Source organism: Papilio xuthus, unplaced genomic scaffold, assembly GCF_000836235.2.
Source record: "Papilio xuthus unplaced genomic scaffold, Pxut_1.1 DF825946.1, whole genome shotgun sequence".
NCBI classification, from domain to species: Eukaryota; Metazoa; Arthropoda; class Insecta; order Lepidoptera; family Papilionidae; genus Papilio; species Papilio xuthus.
Window position 1 is genome coordinate 2,925,853 of NW_013532703.1, and position 23,194 is coordinate 2,949,046.

The 23,194-nt window shown below is 34.4% G+C and overlaps 2 protein-coding genes across 5 annotated transcripts; one reads left to right on the forward strand and one right to left on the reverse strand.

Moving 5' to 3' along the window:
• The first annotated feature begins 1,755 nt into the window (after positions 1-1,755).
• On the forward strand, positions 1,756-21,458 carry LOC106124676 (uncharacterized). Of its 4 annotated transcripts, none has more exons than XM_013321585.1 (16): positions 1,756-2,016; positions 11,540-11,651; positions 11,948-12,101; positions 14,180-14,367; positions 14,648-14,719; positions 15,096-15,181; positions 15,257-15,357; positions 15,743-15,884; positions 17,960-18,065; positions 18,263-18,344; positions 18,449-18,542; positions 18,638-19,033; positions 19,175-19,674; positions 19,777-19,858; positions 19,937-20,030; positions 20,127-21,458. In XM_013321585.1, the coding sequence occupies exons 2-16, from the start codon at positions 11,553-11,555 to the stop codon at positions 21,450-21,452; spliced, it is 3,522 nt and encodes a 1,173-aa protein (XP_013177039.1). In that variant the 5' UTR covers positions 1,756-2,016; positions 11,540-11,552; the 3' UTR covers positions 21,453-21,458. The 4 variants fall into 4 exon arrangements, with proteins under 4 accessions (XP_013177039.1, XP_013177041.1, XP_013177040.1 ...); XM_013321587.1 differs by having other exon boundaries at positions 14,648-14,710; XM_013321586.1 differs by lacking the exon at positions 1,756-2,016 and adding an exon at positions 2,346-2,372.
• On the reverse strand, positions 16,099-17,508 carry LOC106124677 (coiled-coil domain-containing protein 113). The gene has a single exon (XM_013321589.1). The coding sequence runs from the start codon at positions 17,390-17,392 to the stop codon at positions 16,163-16,165; it is 1,230 nt and encodes a 409-aa protein (XP_013177043.1). The 5' UTR covers positions 17,393-17,508; the 3' UTR covers positions 16,099-16,162.
• Positions 21,459-23,194: the final 1,736 nt, after the last annotated feature.

The window sequence follows — 23,194 nt, forward strand, 5'->3', positions numbered from 1 at the left end:
ATGAGTTTCATTAATAATATAGTTCATTGAATGTGATATTTTGATATAAAGATGTTTTGTATGTTGCCAGTTTTTGTACAGGAAAAAAGAATTAGAAAAAAAAGCAAATAATACACAAGTTCAAAAATAGATGTATATATATTTTTTTGATCTTGTTACTTCTCTAAGTGACATAGATCAACGAGATGACTCTACCATTACTTTTAGCTATATTATACATTTAGTGAACGCAGCACGAATATTCGTGACCATCGTAAAACAAAAACTGAATTAAAATTTGTGTATTGTGTGTTTGGCGTTCACCAAAAATCTCATACTAATTTTGACAATCGGCGATGACGACACGTAGGCGATTGTCACAAATATTCGTGCTATGCCCACTGTACTTCTCTTGGCACATATTTTACATTTCAGCATTTCTTCATAAGTGATTGCTTCATTTTCAACTAGTCATGGGTATCTCAACTAAAATTGATGACCTGCAGATCAGCCCACGGCTCATTAAAGCAGATCAGTGAATCGGCTCGCAACTCAACTTGTACCTACTTAGATCGCTATGATTTGGATTTCCAGCTGCTAGTCACTAGGCAGCTTGCTACTCATCAACTCACATAGTTATAGAACGTAGCGATGAGCCGAGTGAAACGCAGCTCAACGGTTTAAGTTCATGTGAGTGGAACTTTTGAACCGGTTCAGAGCTTACACATGGCTAAGTTATAACGTATTAAGGAATGAGAGTACAAGAAGAATCTTTATTGGAATAGTTGAGGCGCACCTTTTATCACATAAATACTTCGGTACTCCAACGGTTCAAACTTCAAAAGACCTTTAAGATTCAGGTTCTCACAGTAAGTACGCTAGATATTGTACTCTCTATTCCCAGATCAAATTTCGGCAACTTGATAGATAACAATCCGGAATGAGTTAATTCATATCTTATTGAGGCTTGTTATTTTATTATTTCTACATACAAACCTGTTTGGGGCTACGGGTCCCGAACAATTGTTCTCAAAGTTTTATCTGCGAATTCTTGTCGGATGTTGCAGCATATTCGATAGTTTTTTTTTCATGTATAGAAATATATCTACGCAGTGTCAAATTTATCATCTTCATCGTGCTCTCTTCCCACCAAGAGGCGGCACAGTATGTACTTTTGTTCCGTAAATCTCTGTAACTCGTCATATTTGAATTCACTCCCTTAGGGTCCGTTCAGACAGACCGAGATGGATAACAAAGCAGATTTTTATCGCAAATTAAATTGTACTTTAAACGATTGGAACAAGGTAAATCGAATGTATAGTCCAATTTCTTTACAGTGATTAAATTAATTATTACTTTAAATATTCTTTATATCTTCGGTGTATCTGATAAAGATAGTGCTTCAATATTATATTATATGTTATTTCTTGAATAATAAAAGTTTATTATCAAGTAAAGTTTGAGATTTGCTGACATGAAACAACTGCTCACAATATACCTACACCGCACAAGGCGATAGCTTGAGCTTTTGAACTCATTGTTTAAAATACGACTTTATTACATAACTGTCAAAGCTTATATTCACTTAAGCATGACTACAATTATGGTCATACTAATACAATTATTTTAGTTGTTTAAAACTGAACCTAATATCCTACTATCTTAAGTGTTAAAATTGTTGATAGATTTATTTAAGTCTGTATATGGATGAAACTTTTTTGTTCTCACAGGTAAAAATATCTTGGACTCGAATCCCATCCAGTCTAAACGCGACGCCGTTCAAAACGGTTGCTTTGAAAATGTTTATCAAACGTTGTTATGATTCAATATAATTATTGAATAACAGTTATGTTAAACAGTTTTAAAGAGGTAGTATGAAATAATGCAACTAAAAGTTCAGTGAATGTTTGTAAGCCGACTTCGTGACATGTGTTCGACAGACAGAACAGTACGGTTTTGAAATAGTTTAGTGTACGGATGTAGGCTTGCAAAAAGTGTTTGAGAAAACGGAAATTTTATTTGAATATTAATTTTATGGTAAGTTATTGACTTATATAATAACTATTGTAACGCAAACATATCGATGTTACCGTAAGATATCTGTCGGTTAAAGAACAAAGGCTAAAAGGTAAACTAGTTTGGAAAGTAGTCGGTTTTTAGTAATAATTTGTATCTCGTAAGATCAACCGTTGGGATGTAATGTAAAGGATCTTTGATCTTTTGCTTTGAGAAAGTGTACGTGGGCGGTAAGCTAGGGTTGTACAAGAATATTGATGTAAAATTCTTGACAATTTCTGTGAAGGTAATTGGAATAATATTTCAGTTCATTTGAGTTACGTAAATGTCGACGGTAAACGTGATAAGTTAAAGCTGAAATAAACATGATCTATCAGGTATGTTAAGCTGAATTTCTATTTGTTTCTGTAATGTTTCAAATACCAAATCAATTTTTTAAACAAATATAACTTAATATTGAACTGTAGTTTAAAATTGCATCGAGATATTTGTAACTTTATGGAAATATAACGATGAAAGATAAAGTTTCGGCAAATATCTTAATTTTTAGTAGTTTACAAAAGGATCAGGAACTGATGTAAATATGATAAGAGATATCCTTCATCGTTTGTTGTTTAAGATTATAACTAACACAATTGTTGAAGATTTCGTTTTAAAAAAGTGTTATTATTCTCAAATGTTTCTCAGTGATTTGGGACTTTTTTGGAGATACATTTTTATCTTTTGCTACGATAAATCAGCGGTAAATTGCTATTTCTAAAAGGAAGAATTATTTTAATAAATACTTTGATACTACGACAAATCAAATATATATGATAGTTTCTAAAAGGAAGATTTATTTTAATGAATGCTTTAAGTATGTTTGATATTGAGAAGAGTGATGTTTAAATCAAATGATATTTTCCCACAGTAACATGGTTGTGTTGTTACTCAGAGTGGAACTAATTGCTCGGTCATTGCCTCTCACGATTGTTTTTACTATTGTTTTATAAATATTAAATCACGTGTTGCCATATCTTATAAATATTATAAATGTGAATGTATGGATGGATGTTTGTTAGAAGGTATCTCTAAAATGGTTGCATGGATTTCAATGAAATTTGGCATAGATTTAGAACACATAGGCTTATTAGGTTTTTTTCTTATTTCCGCTCGGACGAAATCGTGGGAGACAGCTAGTGTTTTATATAGAAAAGGTATAACGTAATCATTTTGTAGTCGTGTTTGTGAAATATAAAACGTTAATATTACATTAGTTACATTTAGTTCGTTCGGCTTTTTTGCCGGAAGACAGGGCTATATGTATAGTATGGTTTGAAATACTAAAACTCTATCGATGGCCAGCCTCAATTGAAATAGAAGAGGACTCCGGGATCTCCGAGAAACGTATCGGAAATAAATTCGTTCGGCTCCTTAGGGACCATTAACTCTTTCTTGCGTTACGGGATTAGAATATTCCTAATAGTTCTTTCTGTAGCAGATACTAATGTAACTGTTACTTCAGGGATTATAAATCAATGGGAAAATACTGTCAATTTAACAATTGAAGACAAGACATGATATCAAATCTCTGATACGCTTTGGTCGATGATTTTTGGATGTCAAAATAAGGTCCTACTTACCGTTGGTTTCTGAGACTAAAATTTATGTATAAAACATATCATCATCCTTGTCATCATCTTTAAGAAAACAGAGATAACAATATATATTAAACTGAGATTTATTCCTCAGAAAGTCACGGTTAAAGTGTCACTTAGACTTGTATTTCTTCCGTAATATCCTGTAGATTCGAGAACATCGCTCCTATGTAATTATTTCCTGCACAGATATGTGGTTGTAATTCCTTTCTACTTCAACGATTATCGGTTCTCACGTTTAATCTATATGAAGGAATAAGCCATTGCATAGTTGACAAGTCCCTAGATTTAGTAGTTATTTTCATTTGAGTCGTATAATATTTGTACGTGTTAGGCTACTATTTGTTACGTACACGTTAAGATAGGATAATGAGTGGCCATGACTCATTGAGATCGAATGTGTCATCACTTATTACATTGTTCCTTTTTCTCGCTTAGCTGACATTTCTTTCGTGAATAAACGGTTTAACTTTTTTTGATAATAGGTAAAGGTATGTTGGTGATGTTCCAATTAATTTAAATATTTACAAGATAGTAATTTAAACGTATGGTCGTATTAAATGGAAATAAGAAATTATGTTCACTCATTTCACTGACTGCTAATTATTGTTTATCTTACTTATGTTATAAATGCGAATGTTTAGATGCATGGACGGATAGATGTTTTTTAAAAGGTCTGAATATATTGGTGATAAAGAAGTTTTATTTATTTATTTATTTATTTATTTGGCATACATGTAGATCACAGTCTGGGAGAAGACATAAACGACTTACAAAGTTTTTTTTTTATTCAGCACAGACGGAGCCTCGGGCGAAGGTTACAAGCATGTTTGTATTTGATGAGTCTGTGATTACAGGTCTTAAAAAGTTAAATTGTTTAAACCGACTTGTTATATTCTCATTTCAGTTGAATTTAACTATACATTTACATATAAGAATAAAGTTAATTGTCACATTCAAGACTTGCCACTACAGACAATTCACACAGCACAAATTTGATGACAAAATGTCTGACATAGATACACAAATTGACGTCAAGCGGGCTGCAATTGACCCAGCGCTTGTGTTAATTAAAAACGAGACCAAGTGTTGAACTAATTTAGAAGAACAATAAGCAAGTACACAATGAACTGCTTCGAACAATCACGACAATGAAAACAGGATTTATTAAATTCTTATTCAACCCTCGTCCATAGGCGATGTTAATATAAACCGTTGGTAAATAAGCCTTTCTGACGGATTAAATTACGAAGCAAGATAAATATATGCAGCTTTTATAAGTACTAAGATTTAAGTTTTTAAGTCTTTATAAATAAGAAATAAATACATACATGAATTACATTATTAGAAGATCATCGCCCGCGACTTCGTTAGCGCAGAATTTAAAAAATAGCCTACAATATGCCTGTGTGTGTCCTTCAAAGTCCCGTCCAGGTCCAGCCGTTTCCAAGATAACCAGGAATAAATGCGGTCTTACGGACAGACATATAGACAGGCAAACAATAATTTTAAAAATAAGTTTTTCGTTATTTGCAACGCAAATACATTATGTGTATGTAATATGATTTTTTAAATTACATACAGACATTTCAATATTATTAACATGTGTAGATGTACCTAGCTTAAGTTTATGTTTATTACAAAGTGACAATCAACTTCTTTCTCTATTTATTTTTTATCTCTTGCTTTTTTGTCTATCTATTATGGTCTGAAAAATCGTTTAATCTCTTTTCTTTTTGTTTAATAGAATTGTGAAATTGTTAATGACGTCTGTATTTGTTAATTTGCTGATCTTATAAATTATTTAGCGACCAGTAAGTCCACCTAAACCCTGTGTGTTTTTAGTACAGCTGTCTAACCGATATTATATTTGTTTTGGAAAGGTTTTGTATAATAAAAAAAAAACTATAGTAAGATTCATAGTGAGGACCACCAAACTATACTACCAATACTACCCCGGTTATAACGACAGAATATTGAAAGTATCGTCGATGTTATTGTAATTTGTGTTGTTCTAGTTTCATTGATAAAATTTCATCTTTCAAAGTGAAATCTAGATTAAGTTTGATGTTTTCTTAACAAAAGAAGATAGATATATTTTTTTTATATTATAATATTGTGTTCACAGATAAAAGTTGAGGTCCTTTACCTGTTTCATACATTTAAGCACTTTCACAATATACAATGGCGGACGTTTTCTTACAATGTATACGTACCTTTACAATTCGTATTGTCATTGAATGAATACAAACCTTTATAATATTCGAAATCGTCCTATTGTTGAACTTCCTTTTAAATACTATGTACTATAAATATTATTTGCGATATACTTAAGTAAGCGTTAAGTAAAATTTTATGGAATAAATCTTACGTGAAATATTAGGAATGTTTATATCATGACATGGAGTTGTCCTTGTTTTATTCAAAGGGAATGTGCGAGACGACATAATTGTTTGTGACACAAGTACAAATAGATGTTTTATTTGCTAGCAATGAATAAGTTGCTTCAACATGATTCCGTCAGAGTCCGTTTGTAAAAATACGTACACTATCCGTACTATACGTAAAATAAACGTTGATTAGGGGTAGGTTAAATTCCAGATATGTATGGGAAGAGCTAATTTGACAAATTCAGATGACCGCTTGCTCATATGCCAACTTATGCTTACTAGCTGTTGCCCGTGATTCCGTCGGCGCGGAATTTAATGAAAAAAATAGTAGCCTATTTATTCTTCCAGGTTTTGCTCTACATCCGAACAAAATATCAGCGATATCCATGAAGCTGTTGTTTCGCTATTTTCGCATTTATAACATTAGTTACATCAATAAAAATTGTGGAATACATATTTGCAAATATTGCTTAAACTACGTGGTAATTTGATCACTCGAATGAACCTTTCTTGGAAGTACAGACGAACAGACACCCATGCCACGTAAGAGAATTGAATACAACTATTGTGTTGAAAGCGTTTATTTTTATTACATACGGCAATTGTCTTTTTGTCTTCGGTCTTACTTTATCATTTATAGTTTCTCACGTTGAAAGAAACGCAAATTAGTAACTACTTCGCTTTAATTAAATACTTGAAAAGAAGTTGAATTCTGACATATTTTAGACGTATTTGAATAGGGAGGGAAAGAGAAAAGCTTTGGTAGCCACAGCTGAAATACTTTTGCATTATTACACAAGTAAAGTAAAAATAAAATGTTATTTTTTAAAGAGTGAGAGGGATAGCGATATATCTTTTAGGTCTTTCGGCAGTGGAAACCAACAACAAGAATTTACAATTTATACACCACTAGCTGTTTCCCGCGACTCTGTCACCCAGAATTAAAAAAGCCTATATGACTATGTTCTACATCTATACTAAATTTAATCCAGATCCAAGCAGCCGTTCAGCAGATACCTTCTAACAAACATCTATCCATCCAAACATTCGTATTTATAATATAATTAACAAACTTTGTTCTTGCTTTAAATCGAAGTCTTTTAGTCACTTGTGTTTGACGAATTCTTTTCCTTCATTGTACCAAAAACTTTACGCGGCAATTCAACAATCACAAACCATGCGCATCGATCTCACGAATCCGACCAAAATCTGTGAAATGAAAATCCATCCGTGGATTTTTTTAATCATACTTTTCTTTACAAGCCTGTCCCGACCTCTTCCATCCCGAATCAAAGCATCAGAGACGCACGAATAACTAAATGTATTATTACTAAATGTCCATAAGGCTCAAAGTGAACCAATTTACTGACTTTCTTACCTGCTTTACTTCGCCAAACTTTTGGGTAAGGTTTTTTCTATGCATTTTTGGGTATGCAATGTGCATCTTAGGATAAATGTCGATTTATAAAAAAAAATATTTAGCAGTTTAACGTTTTATATTGATGATATTATTTTGTGGCATTAAACATGATGTTCTATAAAATAAGAAAGCTATTATAATTTCATTTTAATATTTAAAATCACGTATTATAATTTTGAGGTTAGTTTTTTTACGATGCGCTACAATGTATTTTTAAGTTCGATAAAAAGATGTTCATTCAAAATAAGATGAATAAAATAAAATTGGTATATCCTTTAATTATTTTTTCTTAGTTTTAGTATACAAATATATTGCGGTTAAGTATAGAATTAGTTGTATGAATGAAGTTCTTGTATAGACAGTGGTTCTGTTACTTCCCCCGTACTCGTTCCACCGCAGTATCTACAAAACTGGTCTGCTGTTAAACCAGTTAACTTATGATACTCTGTTACATAACGTAATGCAACAAATCATCATAACATGCAGGAATTTTGACAGATAATTGATAAAAATGTGCATAAAAAATACTGTACAACAATTTAAAGTATTCGTTAAGTGTTTTAAGCTGTTTGCGGTAATGTCCAAGAGTATGAAGGCTTAATTCAGCTTTCGAGTACAAAGCTTTCTAAATTGCACTTCAAATACGTCAGAAAAACAATTAAATTAGGGTTAAATGAAATATTTCGAGAGCGTCGGTGACTCAGTGGTCAAGCACTTGACTTGCAATCTGCAGGTCCTGGGTTAGAATCCCGCCATGTACCAATGTGCTTTTCGATTTCCGATTTACATGTACATTTATCCGACGTTCTTACGGTGAAGGAAAACATCGTGATGCAACCTGCACATATCTGAGAAGATATTCAAAGATATGTGTGAAGTCAACCAACCCGCACTTGGCCAGCGTGGTTGACTATGGCCTAATCACCCTTAACTTAGGGTAGGCTCACAATATCTGTACATATTGTTATCTAGGTTTTGTCAACGATAATTGTAGTGTTGACGATATGTTTTATACAGAGATTTTGGTCTCTGAAACCAACGGTAAATAATTTTGCATTCCATGCACTCTCTATTGTATGCAATTACGTTTGTTTGTTCGTATGTTTTATTTTACACATAATTTCAGACAATATTTGAATATTAATGTGTCCGTGCGTACAATAGAAGACATGTTTGGAGTATATTTCTTTTTAAGATTATCAAACAATGACAAAGTTGCCGAGATACGTGCTAAATTAAATACAGTTACATTGTCGAGTTTTTCTTTGCTTTAAAATCAATTATTATGCACAAGAGCGTCGGTGGTTAAGGGGTTGACTTGTAATCTGCAGTTCCTGGGTTTGAATCCCGCTATGTATCAATGTATTTTTGGAATTACGATTTATATATATGTTTATTTGACGTTTTTACGGCGAAGGAAAACATCGTAATGCAACCTGCGCATATCCGCGAAGAAATTTTAAAGATAGGTGTGAAGTAACCCGCACTTGACTATGTCCTAGTCACCCCTAACTTTGGGTAGGCTCCGAGCCCTTTATTTGCGACGTGGAGTGAGCTGACGATGATGATTATGCATCAACGATTACAAATGAATAACTAATTTCAATGTCAATGTTTCCAATATCTTTTTTGGATTAATTATGTTAATGGTTAACATTAGTTAACTTCAAATTGTGCCAAAGGTTAAATGAAAACAACCTGTTTTGAATATGTCGTATATTCTAAATTGAAACAAACTGACAAATCGGATAATGTGTTCTGATATTTTTCCAATTTATCTCATGACTAGCTGTCGCCCGCGACTCCGTTCGCGCGGATTAAACTTAATAAGTAGTCTTCTTAATAAGTGTTCTTCCAGATTATGTTTTACAACTATGCCACATTTCAGAGATTCATGCAGCCGTTCCGGAGATACCTTGATCCATTCATCCATTTTAACATTCGCATTAATAATATTAGTAATAAGATGTGCCATGTATTATAATTTTAACAAACTAATAAATCGTTAATGAGTTCTGATATTTTTTGTGATAAGTTTGAAATTTAAAGTCATTGAAAAAACATCTTTTTTAATTTTATTACTTATTACGTACATCTATACTTTAAAAGTAACCCTTTTATAAAAAGAAATTTCCAAAAAAAAAATATTTTACTTTATTTAATTTAATATTTCAAAACATTCAGTTTAATGTCCGATACGTAACAGTAATTCCGTTATATTTGACACGTCACTTGCTCGAAACGTGGATATATTTTTGAACTCTGATTGAGATAAAAAAATGTCAGTACTTACATTATTAAAATTAGCCAAACGTAAAAAGCGACTTTTTAATGTTAATTTGTAATTAAAATTCGAATTTTATCTGTGGTTTATTAAAACACAGAATTTTGCATTAAGACACCTGTCATCAGTTAATTGTCATTTTTCCACGTTCCTTATCGTAATGAGGAATCAGTGATGTGAAATTAAAGTGGGTTTCCACTGCTTTTATACCTGAATAAAATCACAATGTTATCATCTATATATAATATAATACCATTTTATACAGAAAAAATCTGCGTTTAAAAACATAAAATGTAAATCTATATCTTGCTTCACAGTAGATTTTTAAAGAGACAGGAATGTATGTCTGTTGATAAAGGGGGATTAAGGAAAGCAAAATTGACTGCTTTACATCTCAATAATATTATAAACGCGAATGTTTGGATGTATGGATGGATGGTTCATTGTTAGAGTATCTTCAGGACAGCTGCGTGGATCTCGCTAAAATTTGGCATAATGTACGACATAATCTGGAAGAACCATTAGACTACTAATTAACCTTTTTTTAATAACGCGCGGACGGAGTCGCGGGCGACAGCTGGTAAGTTATAATTATTCCTTGCGATTTACGATTAAAAGAACACATTTCATACGTATCTTGTAGGATTATGGTCAAGCTTTAAAGCGAAAACTACACATCCTATCACAGGTCCTTTAAGACTTTTTAATCTTTGCCATGGACAGGGTAGCATGAAATTATGCGAATATAATCTGTACCTCTAGATAAGGCGGGAAAAGATTAGTTCGTTCATCACCCACACATGTACAGAACGATACTCGTTTACACGGTAATATGATTGAATGATTGGCCGCCGGTCGATGACCTTGTGCGCGCGGGAGTGGTTTGTCAACAAGTTGCGATGTTTTGTCTTAAATGTGAGCCGTCACTCCTTTGCGGTTGCGTACACTTAGTTACTTAACAGCTTTTTTTGTAAAGTTCAATTGATTACAAGAACTACCCACATTCTTAAGTCTTCTTCGTCTACAATAATTTGTTGTGGTTGTTTTTAAGTGCAAATTGTTAAGTTTCATTCCTTCGCCTTTACTATAACCCACTATTTTTTTCATGAAGAAAATTGCCGAAATTTGTTTTAAATGCCTGTTAATTTTAAGATATTGTCATAGTTATATGATAGCTGTCAATATATTCATCAATAATCTCGTTGTCGAGTCCAAAATGTATTCAACCGTGAAATGCAGATGTCCTGTGTACCAGCTGCCAGGATGTAAGCTAACAGCTGTGGACGCCATATTGTTTTTGCTGGGAACAATGTGCCCATTGCCCACGCGAGTTATGCTCGGTATGCGATTGCTTTTTGTTTTATAATTCTAGAACAAGGAATTCAATCGCTTTATCGATTGGCTCGATAGTTAATGGTCAAGGAAGTTTTATTTTGCTATCGTTCTTGGAGAAACTGGTTTTTTTAACACTTATGATGTTTTATAGTCAGTAGAAGAGAAAATAGTTACGATAGGATGTTAGTACTTTGTGAATCATTAAAATCTTGAAACAACTTTATCCGTGCTGTTCAAAACTTTCAGTGGCCTTTTCATATGCAAATTGCTGCGATTGACAAAAAGCTGAGTGTAAATGAGTTGAATTCAAAAGCAATACACCATACAATAGTCAACCAATCCGCTCTGGAACCAGTCATTTCTAATGAGGGTGGCTTGAGGCCCTCGGTGGGGATACTTATAAACTGACGACTACATCAGAAACATATATATTTTTTAGTCTTCTGATGATGTCCAATATGGACTTTAATGTTTTCAGTTAGCGGCGCGAGATGTCGCTAGCGGACGTGAGGTCGGCGCGTAGCTCGCCCGCGCCGGACGCCTGCCCTGAGTGCGACACTAGCGCCTCCGTCACATCAGACTTGCATAAGGTTTGTTAGCACTCTATGTCACAAAAATTTAGTTTTTTAGAGAAAATTAAGGAGTAATACAAGCCTTGAGATGCATTAATCATGTATTAGACTAAGTTACTTATAAGACGATATAATACCCACGAAATTTCATGTTAAATGCAACGCGTGGCAAATTGCGAAAGTAAACTTATCCTCTTTTGATTAATATCTTAGACAGTAACGTCATCAGATCCAGGTTCCATGTTATTGTGGACGAGAAGTAGTAGTTCAGAATTTTCTATATCTGTATTGTCAACTGTCAAATATCTTTACAGTACCAAGTGGCGTGCACATGCAAGCCGTCGAATGCGCAGTATGCATGCGCGGATGACCCTGGTCCCCCGCCGCCCGCCAAGACGGACACCCCTCCAGCCCTGCCCCCGCGACCGCCCACAAGTGTGCTCGCAGCGACTAACAGACGCACCAATGGTTTGTAGACTTTATTCTTCAGAGAATAAGAACTATTATTGTATAACAAGTGTAGATAGAGTTAGATTATTCGCCTCCTGATAGAGTCTATCAAAAGAAATTTGACTTTATGCTTTAGAAAAAAGGAGTTATAATTAAATATCAGGCTTAAACAAAGGGTCTCACAGATTGTTCAATTGAGCATTTATCTCACGGTCTAGTAAGTGATGTTGATGACTTCTTTAGTCTAGGAAAGTAATCTGTTCAGGATTTTTAATACGCCTTTGTAAGCTTTCACTATCGTGTGTTCTATAGACAGTTCTTCGATATGAACATTATAATCAGAATATTTATCATTATAATATGAAAACATTATAAAGAATAAGCTCTTTTCAGTATTTAAGATTTTCTCTTTTCTACTCTATCTATCTCCTATCTCTTTGGATACTAGTAGGAAAGAGAAAATCTGAAATTCCTTTGATAAACATGAAAAAAATCTTAATAGATATTATCGTTGTTAAGATAGATTTTAGAAGTGATAAATAAATAATTTATTTTTATCGTGTAATGAAATAATATGTTTAAAGTGTACAGTAGCAGCGTCTTAGAATAGAATCCTATACAAGTTTGTGGGACACATAAGTATTTAGTATTCAAGCAATTTGTACCTATACCAATATAATTGAATTTTGGATAGTCGATATATTTATCCCACCAGAAATATTTGTAAAGATCTCTTTTGCTATTCATTGATAATTTTCTTAAACAAAATTTTCTAAAGATAGCACATATTAATGTTTTCCGCTTCAACATAAACTTGCACAATAAATTCACGTCAAAACCTCGATCTAAAAACCGATAACCATTGATTCTTCGTGAGAAACGCAGGTGTGTTTCAAAAAAATAACAAAAGTTTCGTACGTACTACCTGTTTCATACCATTGTTAACCCAAATTCTTTAACATGTCAAGATTTTATACAAGTTTTGGACAATTCTATTCAATGAATACCCACATAAATTTATTACATACATTGTAAATCCATAAGTCACATTTTGATACGTTTAATTTAAGACCTTTTTACCTGCGGACTCGTAAAGTACGCATTGCTTCTGCGCGGCTTAGCCATTGTCAGACATAACCTAGTCGTCACTCGTAAACGTATTAATAATCTATGTAAGCAATATTTGTTTTTTAAAAATTATTTGTCTTTTTATTTTTAATACGATGTAATTTATGTGCCAGTGTTTGTGATAAGTGAATACATTTATTGTAAATTGCAATGTATACATAAATAATGGAGGGAAATTGTAATTATTCAATAATTTCGTGCAATTATAATGTGTGACACATTTATTCGGATTTATTATTAGTGTTTATTGTGAATATTTATGTGAAAAAGATGTTTGTAATTCAGAAATCTCGGATTGTTTGTTTCGTACGAAAAGGTCATTGTTCTCCCTGTTTGTGAATAAAAATCGATTCAAGGAATGGCGCGTAATACGAATGTTAAGTTCTGTTTTAACGTTACTACGTTTTTAAACATTGTGTAAAAGTGTCTTAATAATTAATCAATATGATAAAGAAAAGGACTTGATAATTTACTATCTTTTTTTGTTTTAATATTTCTTATGAAGTATAGTAATAAGATAAATAAATAAATAAAGGATATGCAAACGTGTAGAATTATGCAAGTTTTACAATATCAAGTGTCGACGACACCACAGGCTACGATAGCGGCTGATGTGGCCCAGCATTATGTTCCACCACCACCTTACTTCGGTAATTGAAGTTTTTAACCTGGTAATATACTCTACTTAACACTTTCAACGCTGCTACGATTTAAAGCGAACGTGCAGGGCGAGTCGGTAGTACTGAAAATGTTGAAGAAAACAAATGATAATCAAATAAACATAACCGTTGAATTCCAGTGCTATGATACTTGTTAAAGACAGGTTGTCTCTGTATCAAAACAATGACTACAGTATGTTTGTTATGGAGGTCAAATTCTACTGTTAAAAAAAGAAACAAGGTTTCTATTTATGTCAACCCTAACATCAGAGCTGTGTCAGAATCAACTAAAATTAGTGTTTTTTGCAGCGTCAGTGGGCTGTAATGGAACCGACAACTCCTGTCGGCGTCGTAAGTACGCGTGGTGGTGCGTCGGTTGCGGTGCCCTGGCGGCTGCGTTGGGCGGACTGTTGGCCGCGCAGCACATCCTGTTGCGAGCTTACACAGCCTCGCCACAGCATCTGGAGACCGTGCCGGCAGCAGTTCCTGCCGCTATGGTACGTACATATTTAGTCTTTTTTCCCTTCCCACTGTTTCTTTTTATAAAAAAAGGATGGAAAGCGAAAATGAATTTGACAAAGGACCCCTCCTTTGCGTAGATAGGGGAAATATCCTCTTCTGAGTCCCCTCCTCTGTCGATTAAAAGTCGGCTAAGAATCTGAAATTGCGGATATCTATGGGCAGTGGTCGCTTCGCTATTTCGGAGATTTCTCGACATGTTCTGTCGCATTTGGGTTAGAGTTCTGATACCTTGTTTAATAATTTCATTGGTTTCAGTTGGTGCTAACTGGTGTTTGTATAATGAGCCTGGCGCGGCGCAGAAATCGGTACAGCTATATGGTAAGAAAAGTATGTGACGCTTTTGCTTCTTTTAAATGTTTAATTTTTTTATTTTGAAAATTAATTGAATAAAAAATGTTTATTAGTTCAGCTTACTTTTATTATTATAAAGTTTTTCAGTTGTTTTAAAGAACTAATTTATGCAAGAATCAAACTTTGGAAACGCATCTGCAATTGCGTATGCCTATGGGTACCGGTCGCTTCGCTATTTTAGCGTATTTAGGTGGCCGCTTGTTTCTTTGACACCTTATAATTGAAATCCAAACATTTATCTCTTGGTTGGCGTCTGTTATGATTTTGTGTGATAAATGATGTATGCACAATGTGCCATCTTAGATTTACAGTAGTGACAAGGACAATATTAATCGTATTTTATTTTTTTCAGATAAAAGTGGTAGGCGCTTGCTGTTTGGTATGTGCATTAACTTGCGTGCTGGTCACAATAACAACTACCGTGATTCATATGAATAAGTGAGTATAACACATGCATAAAAATCTGCTATATTAACTTGTAAGACATGGTTTTAATCTTGCAATTTGTCTTAGATTGCAGACACTAAAGTTCTGTGAGTACACGAAGCTAACAAGAACTTGTACGTGTTATTCTGTTGCCACAGACTCTCCGCATAGCGGTACTGAAGAAGATGGTAAGCATGATTCATAATCATAGTATAATACATTAAAAAGTAGATAAACAAGAACTGAATAAGCCAGAGTCAGCGCGGTTCTAAGGACATCCATAAGCGAGAAACTCTGCTTAGAGAGAAACCTCTAAAACAAGAAAAATATCGCTGTCCCTTGGACTCTAGCCTATGCAGGTCCGGCTGAGCCAGAGAGCGTTTCAGTAGAGACGTTATCATAGTATTACATTGTTGCGACACTTGACTACATAATGTACTACTGTTGTCTTTGTTTGATCATAGAAAGTGAAAGAAATAGCAATACTTTATACATTTCAATGCCATGAATACCACAGTTATTTAATTCTTTAAGAAGCTTGGACTTAACAGTATTTAAATTGAATGTGTTTAGTGCGGTGCGTGTTCGAGGGCGTGTCTGAGTGCGGGGTGGTGCACGGTGCACTGTATTGGTGCCTTCGGGGCGTGTTTGCGCTCTCTGTAAGCGCTGTGCTGGTCTGCATCTTCAGCTGCATGCTCGCCTACCAACTGCTCAGGTAAACGATGTCTTCTTACTAATAACAAATGCGAATGTTTGGAAGTATGGATGGATGTTTGTTAGGAGGTAACTCTAGAGTTACCTCCTAACAAACAGCGAGCTCCATACGTTGGTTCTAGAACCATCTCGCTGAATTTTGGCATATATATTGATCATTGTTTGTGAGAACACATACAAACTTAGAGTTTGGTTAAAAAATAAAAGATTTTGCGTATCTGTAGCTAATTTGTATTTAACACATAATGTTATATAAAGTTATTTAAGCATTTAGTACATTCAAGATTCCAAACTCATTTTAGTTAACTTCCTGTGATGTGAAGAAAAGGCAATTTGAAGTATTCGAAGTCTGTTCTGTAGCAATTTGACGCTAAGTTTTAAGTCTGCTATCTCGGCTTTTACATGAACATAATCCAGTATATCAGGAACCTCGTATGCATTCCTCAACTTTTTAATATCATCCAATTTGACTGCTAAACCTTTAGCTTGAGTCTCTATTACTTCTGTCTCTTTGTTGAGAGTTACTGTTTGCTTTTGTTTTCTCTTTACGTTGCTTATGACTTCATTTAAATAAATGTTTTGCTCCATTAAGGCTTTCTTGTGTATGCTCAATGTTAAGTTGGCGTCTCCTGTCATTTTCTTCAGTTCAGCCAATTGCTGAAGCTTTTTGTCTATGATTGACAAACATTCATTATTTTCAATTTTAATTTTCTCAAAATCGACCGGCCTTAAATGTTCACTCAGTTCTGCTTTTATTTTTATCTGTCCCTTTAATTTGCTGTACTGAGTGTTCAAAGTACTCGTACGAAGTCTAAATTTGCCGATCTTTCTATCGGTAATTTTTACCCATTCATTCATATATCGAACCCATATTTCTGCTGGAATTCGCTGCGCTATTTTATCCCATCCTTCAATGACAACTTCCTTGTAAAACTCTTCACGGAAATTTTGTATGTGTTCAACTCTGAGTTCGAGTTCTTCTAATTGAGCTTTCAATAGAGCGTGTTGTTTGGCTGCTTTTTTACGCATTAATTCCAAGTTTGCCATCAAAATCTCCATTTCAGCGGAAACGATTTCAGATCGTTCGAGGACGTTTATTTTTGGACCCGTTCCAAACATTACTGTACCACCAACTCTCGCTGAGGATTCCGCTCGCTTGGTAGAGATTTTGGAAGGACTCGCAAACATTCTAGATGGACTGGTCAATGATTCGAAAAATAATCGAGATGTTTGTGATCTAACAAAGCTACCGACGTTCAGGGAAGAATTACTGTTTAACCTCGTGGCGTATTCCAGCGCTTGCTGAATGCCATGCAACAAAGTAGGGTCCAATCTCGACATAGTCCTCTCAAAAACTTCATTTTCCAAAGTCAAAACTTTTATTTGATGTTTTAAATCATTCACTTGCTTAACCAATTCCTCGTCTGTTATTTCTTCTATTTCATTTGTAATTTGGCTTATTGATCGCGATGGAAAATTTCTGTTGACATGCGACTGTGATGCAGACATTATTTCCTAAAAATAAATAATAAAAATATCCAAGTAAACGATAGAAAATTGCAGTAACGAAGTCTATTGACATTACTGACGTGACATATTATGATAGTTTTCAGGTTAGTTTTTTCTTATGGCTTTCAGATAAAGTTCATGTTCGAACGACGTTTGTTTATCGTTGTCTTGGTTATTACGTTGTCACTTTCAAGATATTCGTCTTAGTTACTATGGTAACAAGAATCAAGTTATCCGTTTAAACCTTAAGAAGGTTTTTAGGTACTTACAAATCGATCTTTCATGTTTAAGTCTTTGATATTTCCTTCTTCATTACCACTCAGGTCACTATTTAGTTCCCTGGTTATTTAAGCTGAATTGTTTTAAAATATTTATCCTTAGGTTACAGATAGGGGAAAATTCGTAAACGAATTCTGATAATCATTCCGAGTTACTGCGAAAAAAAATTAACTAAAATAAAGTTCTTTTAAATCATCCTTAACAACAGTCGTAACTTTCTCTGCCTGCCATTTAATTTGAGTCAAGATTTCACCAGCTTACTTTAACGCTATTTTATTTTATTTTCAGTCATGAACGTAAGAAGATGTACTGGGAGCAATTGGAGCTTAGATGCAGGTCGCTGTACCGTCCGCCCACCGGCCAGGCTACACCGGCTGCGGGCAGACCTGTACAGGTGTTCATTTAAATAAAAATAGATTTTGGTTAAGATACTTATTACTTCAATAAACACAAATAAGGGTGTGCAAAATTTCAAAACAGTCTGATGTCTTGAAGTGATTTAAATTTTAATTTTAGGGTTCTGAAGTATGTAAATTATTTTTTATATAATTTTTGCCATATTAATATAATATAATATTATTTACTTTTCAGAATAATTGCAGCTGTTGCGCGCAGTGCCACACCGCACAACCAGCGTGGGATTTTAGCTTGCAACATCGTTTTTGGGCACCAGGTCAGTTTTAACATTTCACAAGTTATATTATACAGGACACGAGATGATTTACATAAGAATATCAAAAAGTTGAATTATGCTTTTAATTGTTACTTAATTTACAGGTCGTATTGGTAATTTGTACTCACCAAATCCCGGTGCAGCGCGAAAAACTTCCCCGTGGAGCTGGTTCCCTTGGCCAAGGAGTAACAGTCAAAAGTACGTTGTCTCAATTAAACATAGAATAGATAGGAAAAAATAAAAATATCTTTTTTTACTTTAATTGTTTTGTTTTTATTTGTCATTTTTTGTAGCTCCCGTTGTCGCATGGGTGGCGTACCACAGTCCGGGGATAGCGCCTATGGATTCTGTGAAAACGACCAAACTCCTCATAATCAGACCCAACCTTATGACGAACGGTCCTATCCACCGAATTTCAATCAACCATTTCAACGAGGACAAAACTCGGGAAATTTCTCCCAAAATCCAGCTAATTTCGCTCAAACTTCGGGAAATTTTTCTCAAAATCCTGGCAATTTTGTTCAAAATCCGGGCAATTTTAGTCAAGGTCAGGGTAATTTTGGTCAAGCGAGTGGGTTCACGCAAGGTTTTCAAGAAGGATTTGGCGAAGCGAGTGGAAGTTTCGATGCGCAGACAGGAGTGTGGGGGCCGCCGCCACCGTACAGTCCACAAGGAAGGAGTGGTAGCAGGTTAATAGTTTTGGCTTCAGTGAAGTAATTGTTCATAACAGAAATTATTTTGATACAAAGTAATGTCTGAATTATGAAATATGTGAATCTTATTTCGTACACGATCACAATGTTTTATTAACTTCATTGCATAAATTACAGACATCATCTTCATCATCAAGATCCTGCAGCTGCTACCCTGCTTCATCACCATCACATAGACGTTCATAGAAATTCTATGCCTGTCCATGAACATGGCAATATCCAACCGCATACATGCACACGAAGTTCCTATCTAATGCACACGAACGTCCAAATGAATCCAGAGGTGACTCGTATGAACCCAGAAATAAGTAGATTGAACCCAGAAATAAGTCGTATGAATCCAGAAATAAGCCGATTGAATCAGGAAATGAGTTGTATGACTCCAGAAATGAGTCACATGAATCAAATGTATCCAACGGACCCAAATGAAATAGCTCGGCTCCAAGCAGAAATGGCCCATTTGGGTCCAGAACGGTTTAATACTCTAAGAGGACATTTGGTACCTTATAGAGGGTGTTCTAGGTCATTGGGTATGAGCGCTGGGAACCTGCACAGAGATTGTCGAGTGGACGATAACGTCGCTATAGAATGCTTACATCAGAAGAGTGCTAGTAAAGGTGAGTCACTTGTAAGATTTCGTTAGCTAACTAAACCAAATAATGTCGACCCACAACAGTATTGTTAACAGTAAAAAAATATTACATTTTTATTATTTCCAGTGTCAGATCAAAGTAGTGATTCCTGTCAGAAGCAGGGCAAGGAAAACTTGGGATTTCAAAACGACAAACATTCTCCAATGCGGTTAGTATTGACTGAATGAAAGCTATTACTTTATGTGTTTATTAAGTTTTATTTATCAAATACATACATATATTTCAGGGCATCAATGCAAGACTGTCGCGCAGTGAATCAGAATGCTGAGTCCGAAGTATATTTTGCAGATGTCTCTAGTTGTTGCAATGTCTCTGTTAAGGTATATTCTTTTCTACTATTCTAAAAAAAAACACGTAATTTTTATATTTATTTCCGTAATATCCAGGAGATTAATTAAACCTCTGTTCACTTTCAGGCGGACTGTTGCATAAATCCAAATGTATCAGCACTCGTAGGGACCATTGAGAATCATCCCGAATCTACTTCAGAATCCGATACCGGATCGTTTACACTAACTAGACAACAGCGACCCCAACCGCAAGTTGGGTCCAAGCGTCGACCAAGACAAAGTGACAAACACATGAAAAATCAAGAAAAAATACGTCAAGACCTGAATAGTTCGGTTAGGTTAACAGAGCAACAAATAGAGCAACTGAACAATTCGATGAGAATGAGTGAGCGAATGTGTGACAGAATAAATGATCCCAGAGTTAGTGACAGGATGAACGATTCTAGAGTAAGTGACAGGATGAACGATTCTAGAATAAGCGACAGAGTGAACGATTCTAGAATAAGTGACAGAATGAACGACTCTAGAATAAGCGACAGAGTGAACGATGCCAGATTAAGTGACAGGATGAACGACTCTAGAATAAGTGACAGAATGAACGACTCTAGAATAAGTGACAGAATGAATGACGCTAGAATAAATGATAGAATGAACGACGCTAGAATAAGCGACAGGATGAACGATTCTAGAATTAGTGACAGGTTGCACGATTCTAGAATAAGTGACAGAATGAATGACTCAAGAATCAGTGAGAAATTCAACGAGTCTCGTATCAGTGACAGGATGAATGAAGTTCGTATGAGTGAACGTTTGAATGATTCTAGAGATCGACTAAACGATTCTAGAATTGAACGGCTTAATGATTCGAGGATTGATAGAGTGAACGAATCACGTGACCGTCTGAACGATCCAAGAGTTGATCGAGTCGATTCTCGAGATCGTTTAAATGATTCGAGAGTGGATCGAATCGATTCCAGAGATCGGTTGAACGATACGAAGATCGATAGGATCAACGAGAGTCGTATTGAAGACCGTAGAATGTCAGATTTGAATGCAAGTATACGTATAGAGGGTAGTCCTAAGGCGCGGACTCACATTAGTCCATTACGTATGCCAAGAACCAGTCCTAAGAACTTGCCAAAGGATCATCCTAGGCAATCAAGTTCAGATTCTAGTAAGCCAGAATTCTTCGTGCCTCCACCTCCCGTTCTTTCTCCTTTATCTCCCAACACTGAGGAGTCTCTTCTCTCCGACGAAGATGATAGAAGGAAGGATATAGTGTACTCCAATGAACCGGAGACTTCAAAGTGCCTAGGACCAGATTCTCAGTACGAGCCTGTTAGAGACGTTAAAGAGGATATATTAAAAACAAATCACCATCATTGCTATAGTGACACTAACACAATGGATTCTGGTTGGCAGAGTGGTTCCGAAAAACAAGTTACAGATTAATTTATTTTTTAACTTTAATTTGTTTTCTGTTTTATGGCCTTTTTAAGGATAGTTTGAATAGATTGACTTTCATTGTAAATTAGAGCTATGATAATTAAACTATACCTATATTGGGTAATATATGTGAATAAGAAATGTGTTCTCCTATAATATTACTGAATTCAATACTATTTTAATGTGTGATACGACGTAAGGAATTTGTAGATTTGAAAGAGTTTTCATGAATTTATAAATATTAGAACTCTAGATGTGTAGTCCATTAACATTTTTATTATTATAAGAAGGTTTCTAGAGTAGATTTAAATACCTATGACTCATAATTGAATAAATATAAAAAATAATACTGTCCTTTAAATAAAAAATATATATATTCGGGTTTTTACCTGGCAATTTATCTATTTATTTTGTATTTCTTCTTTTAACATACTTATATGAAAACATAGAGCTTTGATTTTGAATAAGGTGTACGGGGGTTTCTTTTTGTTTCCGACAGTGGAAATCTAATGTTTGTGTATAGTAATTTTGTTATGTTAAATTTTACTATTAATTTAGTTGTTCTAAACCAGGGATGACGATCCAATGGTACGCGACATAATATTTTGAGCACGTCAATAATAACAAAATTAATTATGTACTAAGAAAAAAAATGTAGAGTCGGTATTTTATGAGCGAAAGCGAGTGAACTCTAAACTACAGAGTGTTCCAGATATTTACAGAATGAATTTTTTGATGGCACCTTGTTTTTCAAACAATGTTTTAGAAAAATTGCACGTTGATATGTTAAGGTTTGTCATCCCTGTTTTAAACTACGTTGTATACTTTGCATTAGTGTTTTATTTTGTTTAGAAGAAACTTAAATGTTTCTGTATTATAATTGTTTTTGGTAAACTATGCCATCCGAAGTATTTTCTAAGTAATGTTATCTCTGTAAGTTAGTTATAACTTGATTAAGTATAATCAAAATATTTATTAATCGTATTCCAAAACGCACAACTGTAGCCATTTGTTACTTTTTCCCTTTTGTTAAAAAAATAGTTGTAATTATTTAAAAAAAAAATGAATACATAAAACCTTGCCATTTACTTGTAAGTGTAATTTTTGTGCCAAGTAGTGATTATTAGACTATGTTTTCAAAAGACTTATCACGAATATTCGTGAGAACGTTTTCATAAAGTCATCGACAAAATTTGTACAGCGTACCCTATCGGAGGTAAAGTACACTATCATACAATTTTGAATACGTTCTCGCCACTGTCACGTAAATATTCGTTATAGATTCTTTAGACGACTAAATTATTACTGTATTACTCAAAAAATCCAGTTACACTGTTTAGTTAATCATGTGTTTAACCCTTTGACCGCTGTTGATTACTAATATGGACGTCAACGTGGCTAATATGTATCACCAAAAATACTTCGTAATAAGTATTACTTGTTTTTTTTTTTAAATATTAGCAGATTTTTTAGTAAATTTACTAATATTTTTTTACCATTCCAACTAAGCTTTATGCTTGTGCTAGGACATGGTTTACAATAGTCGAATGGCGGGATTCGAACCCCCGACCTCGTGATCGGAAATCCGTACCCTTAACCATTAGGCTATTGACGCTATAACGCTGTTATTTATTTGTCGTCATTTCGAAAGTTTACCCGTCATCTTTGTCCTACTCATGATTACTGTAATAATCAGAATACGATAAAGGGTTAACCCTTAATTCGATGGTGTCCAGTGTGACGAACAA

What these genes read in the sequence shown, in the direction of transcription:
- LOC106124676 (XM_013321585.1), top strand. Translation starts at nt 11,553, where the DNA reads ATGTCGCTAGCGGACGTGAGGTCGGCGCGTAGCTCGCCCGCGCCGGAC. An exon ending in CTCGCCTACCAACTGCTCAG is followed by an intron (nt 15,885 to 17,959) that starts GTAAACGATGTC and finishes TTTTATTTTCAG; the next exon opens with TCATGAACGTAAGAAGATGT. An exon ending in GTTGCAATGTCTCTGTTAAG is followed by an intron (nt 20,031 to 20,126) that starts GTATATTCTTTT and finishes GTTCACTTTCAG; the next exon opens with GCGGACTGTTGCATAAATCC.
- LOC106124677 (XM_013321589.1), bottom strand. Translation starts at nt 17,392, where the DNA reads ATGTCTGCATCACAGTCGCATGTCAACAGAAATTTTCCATCGCGATCA.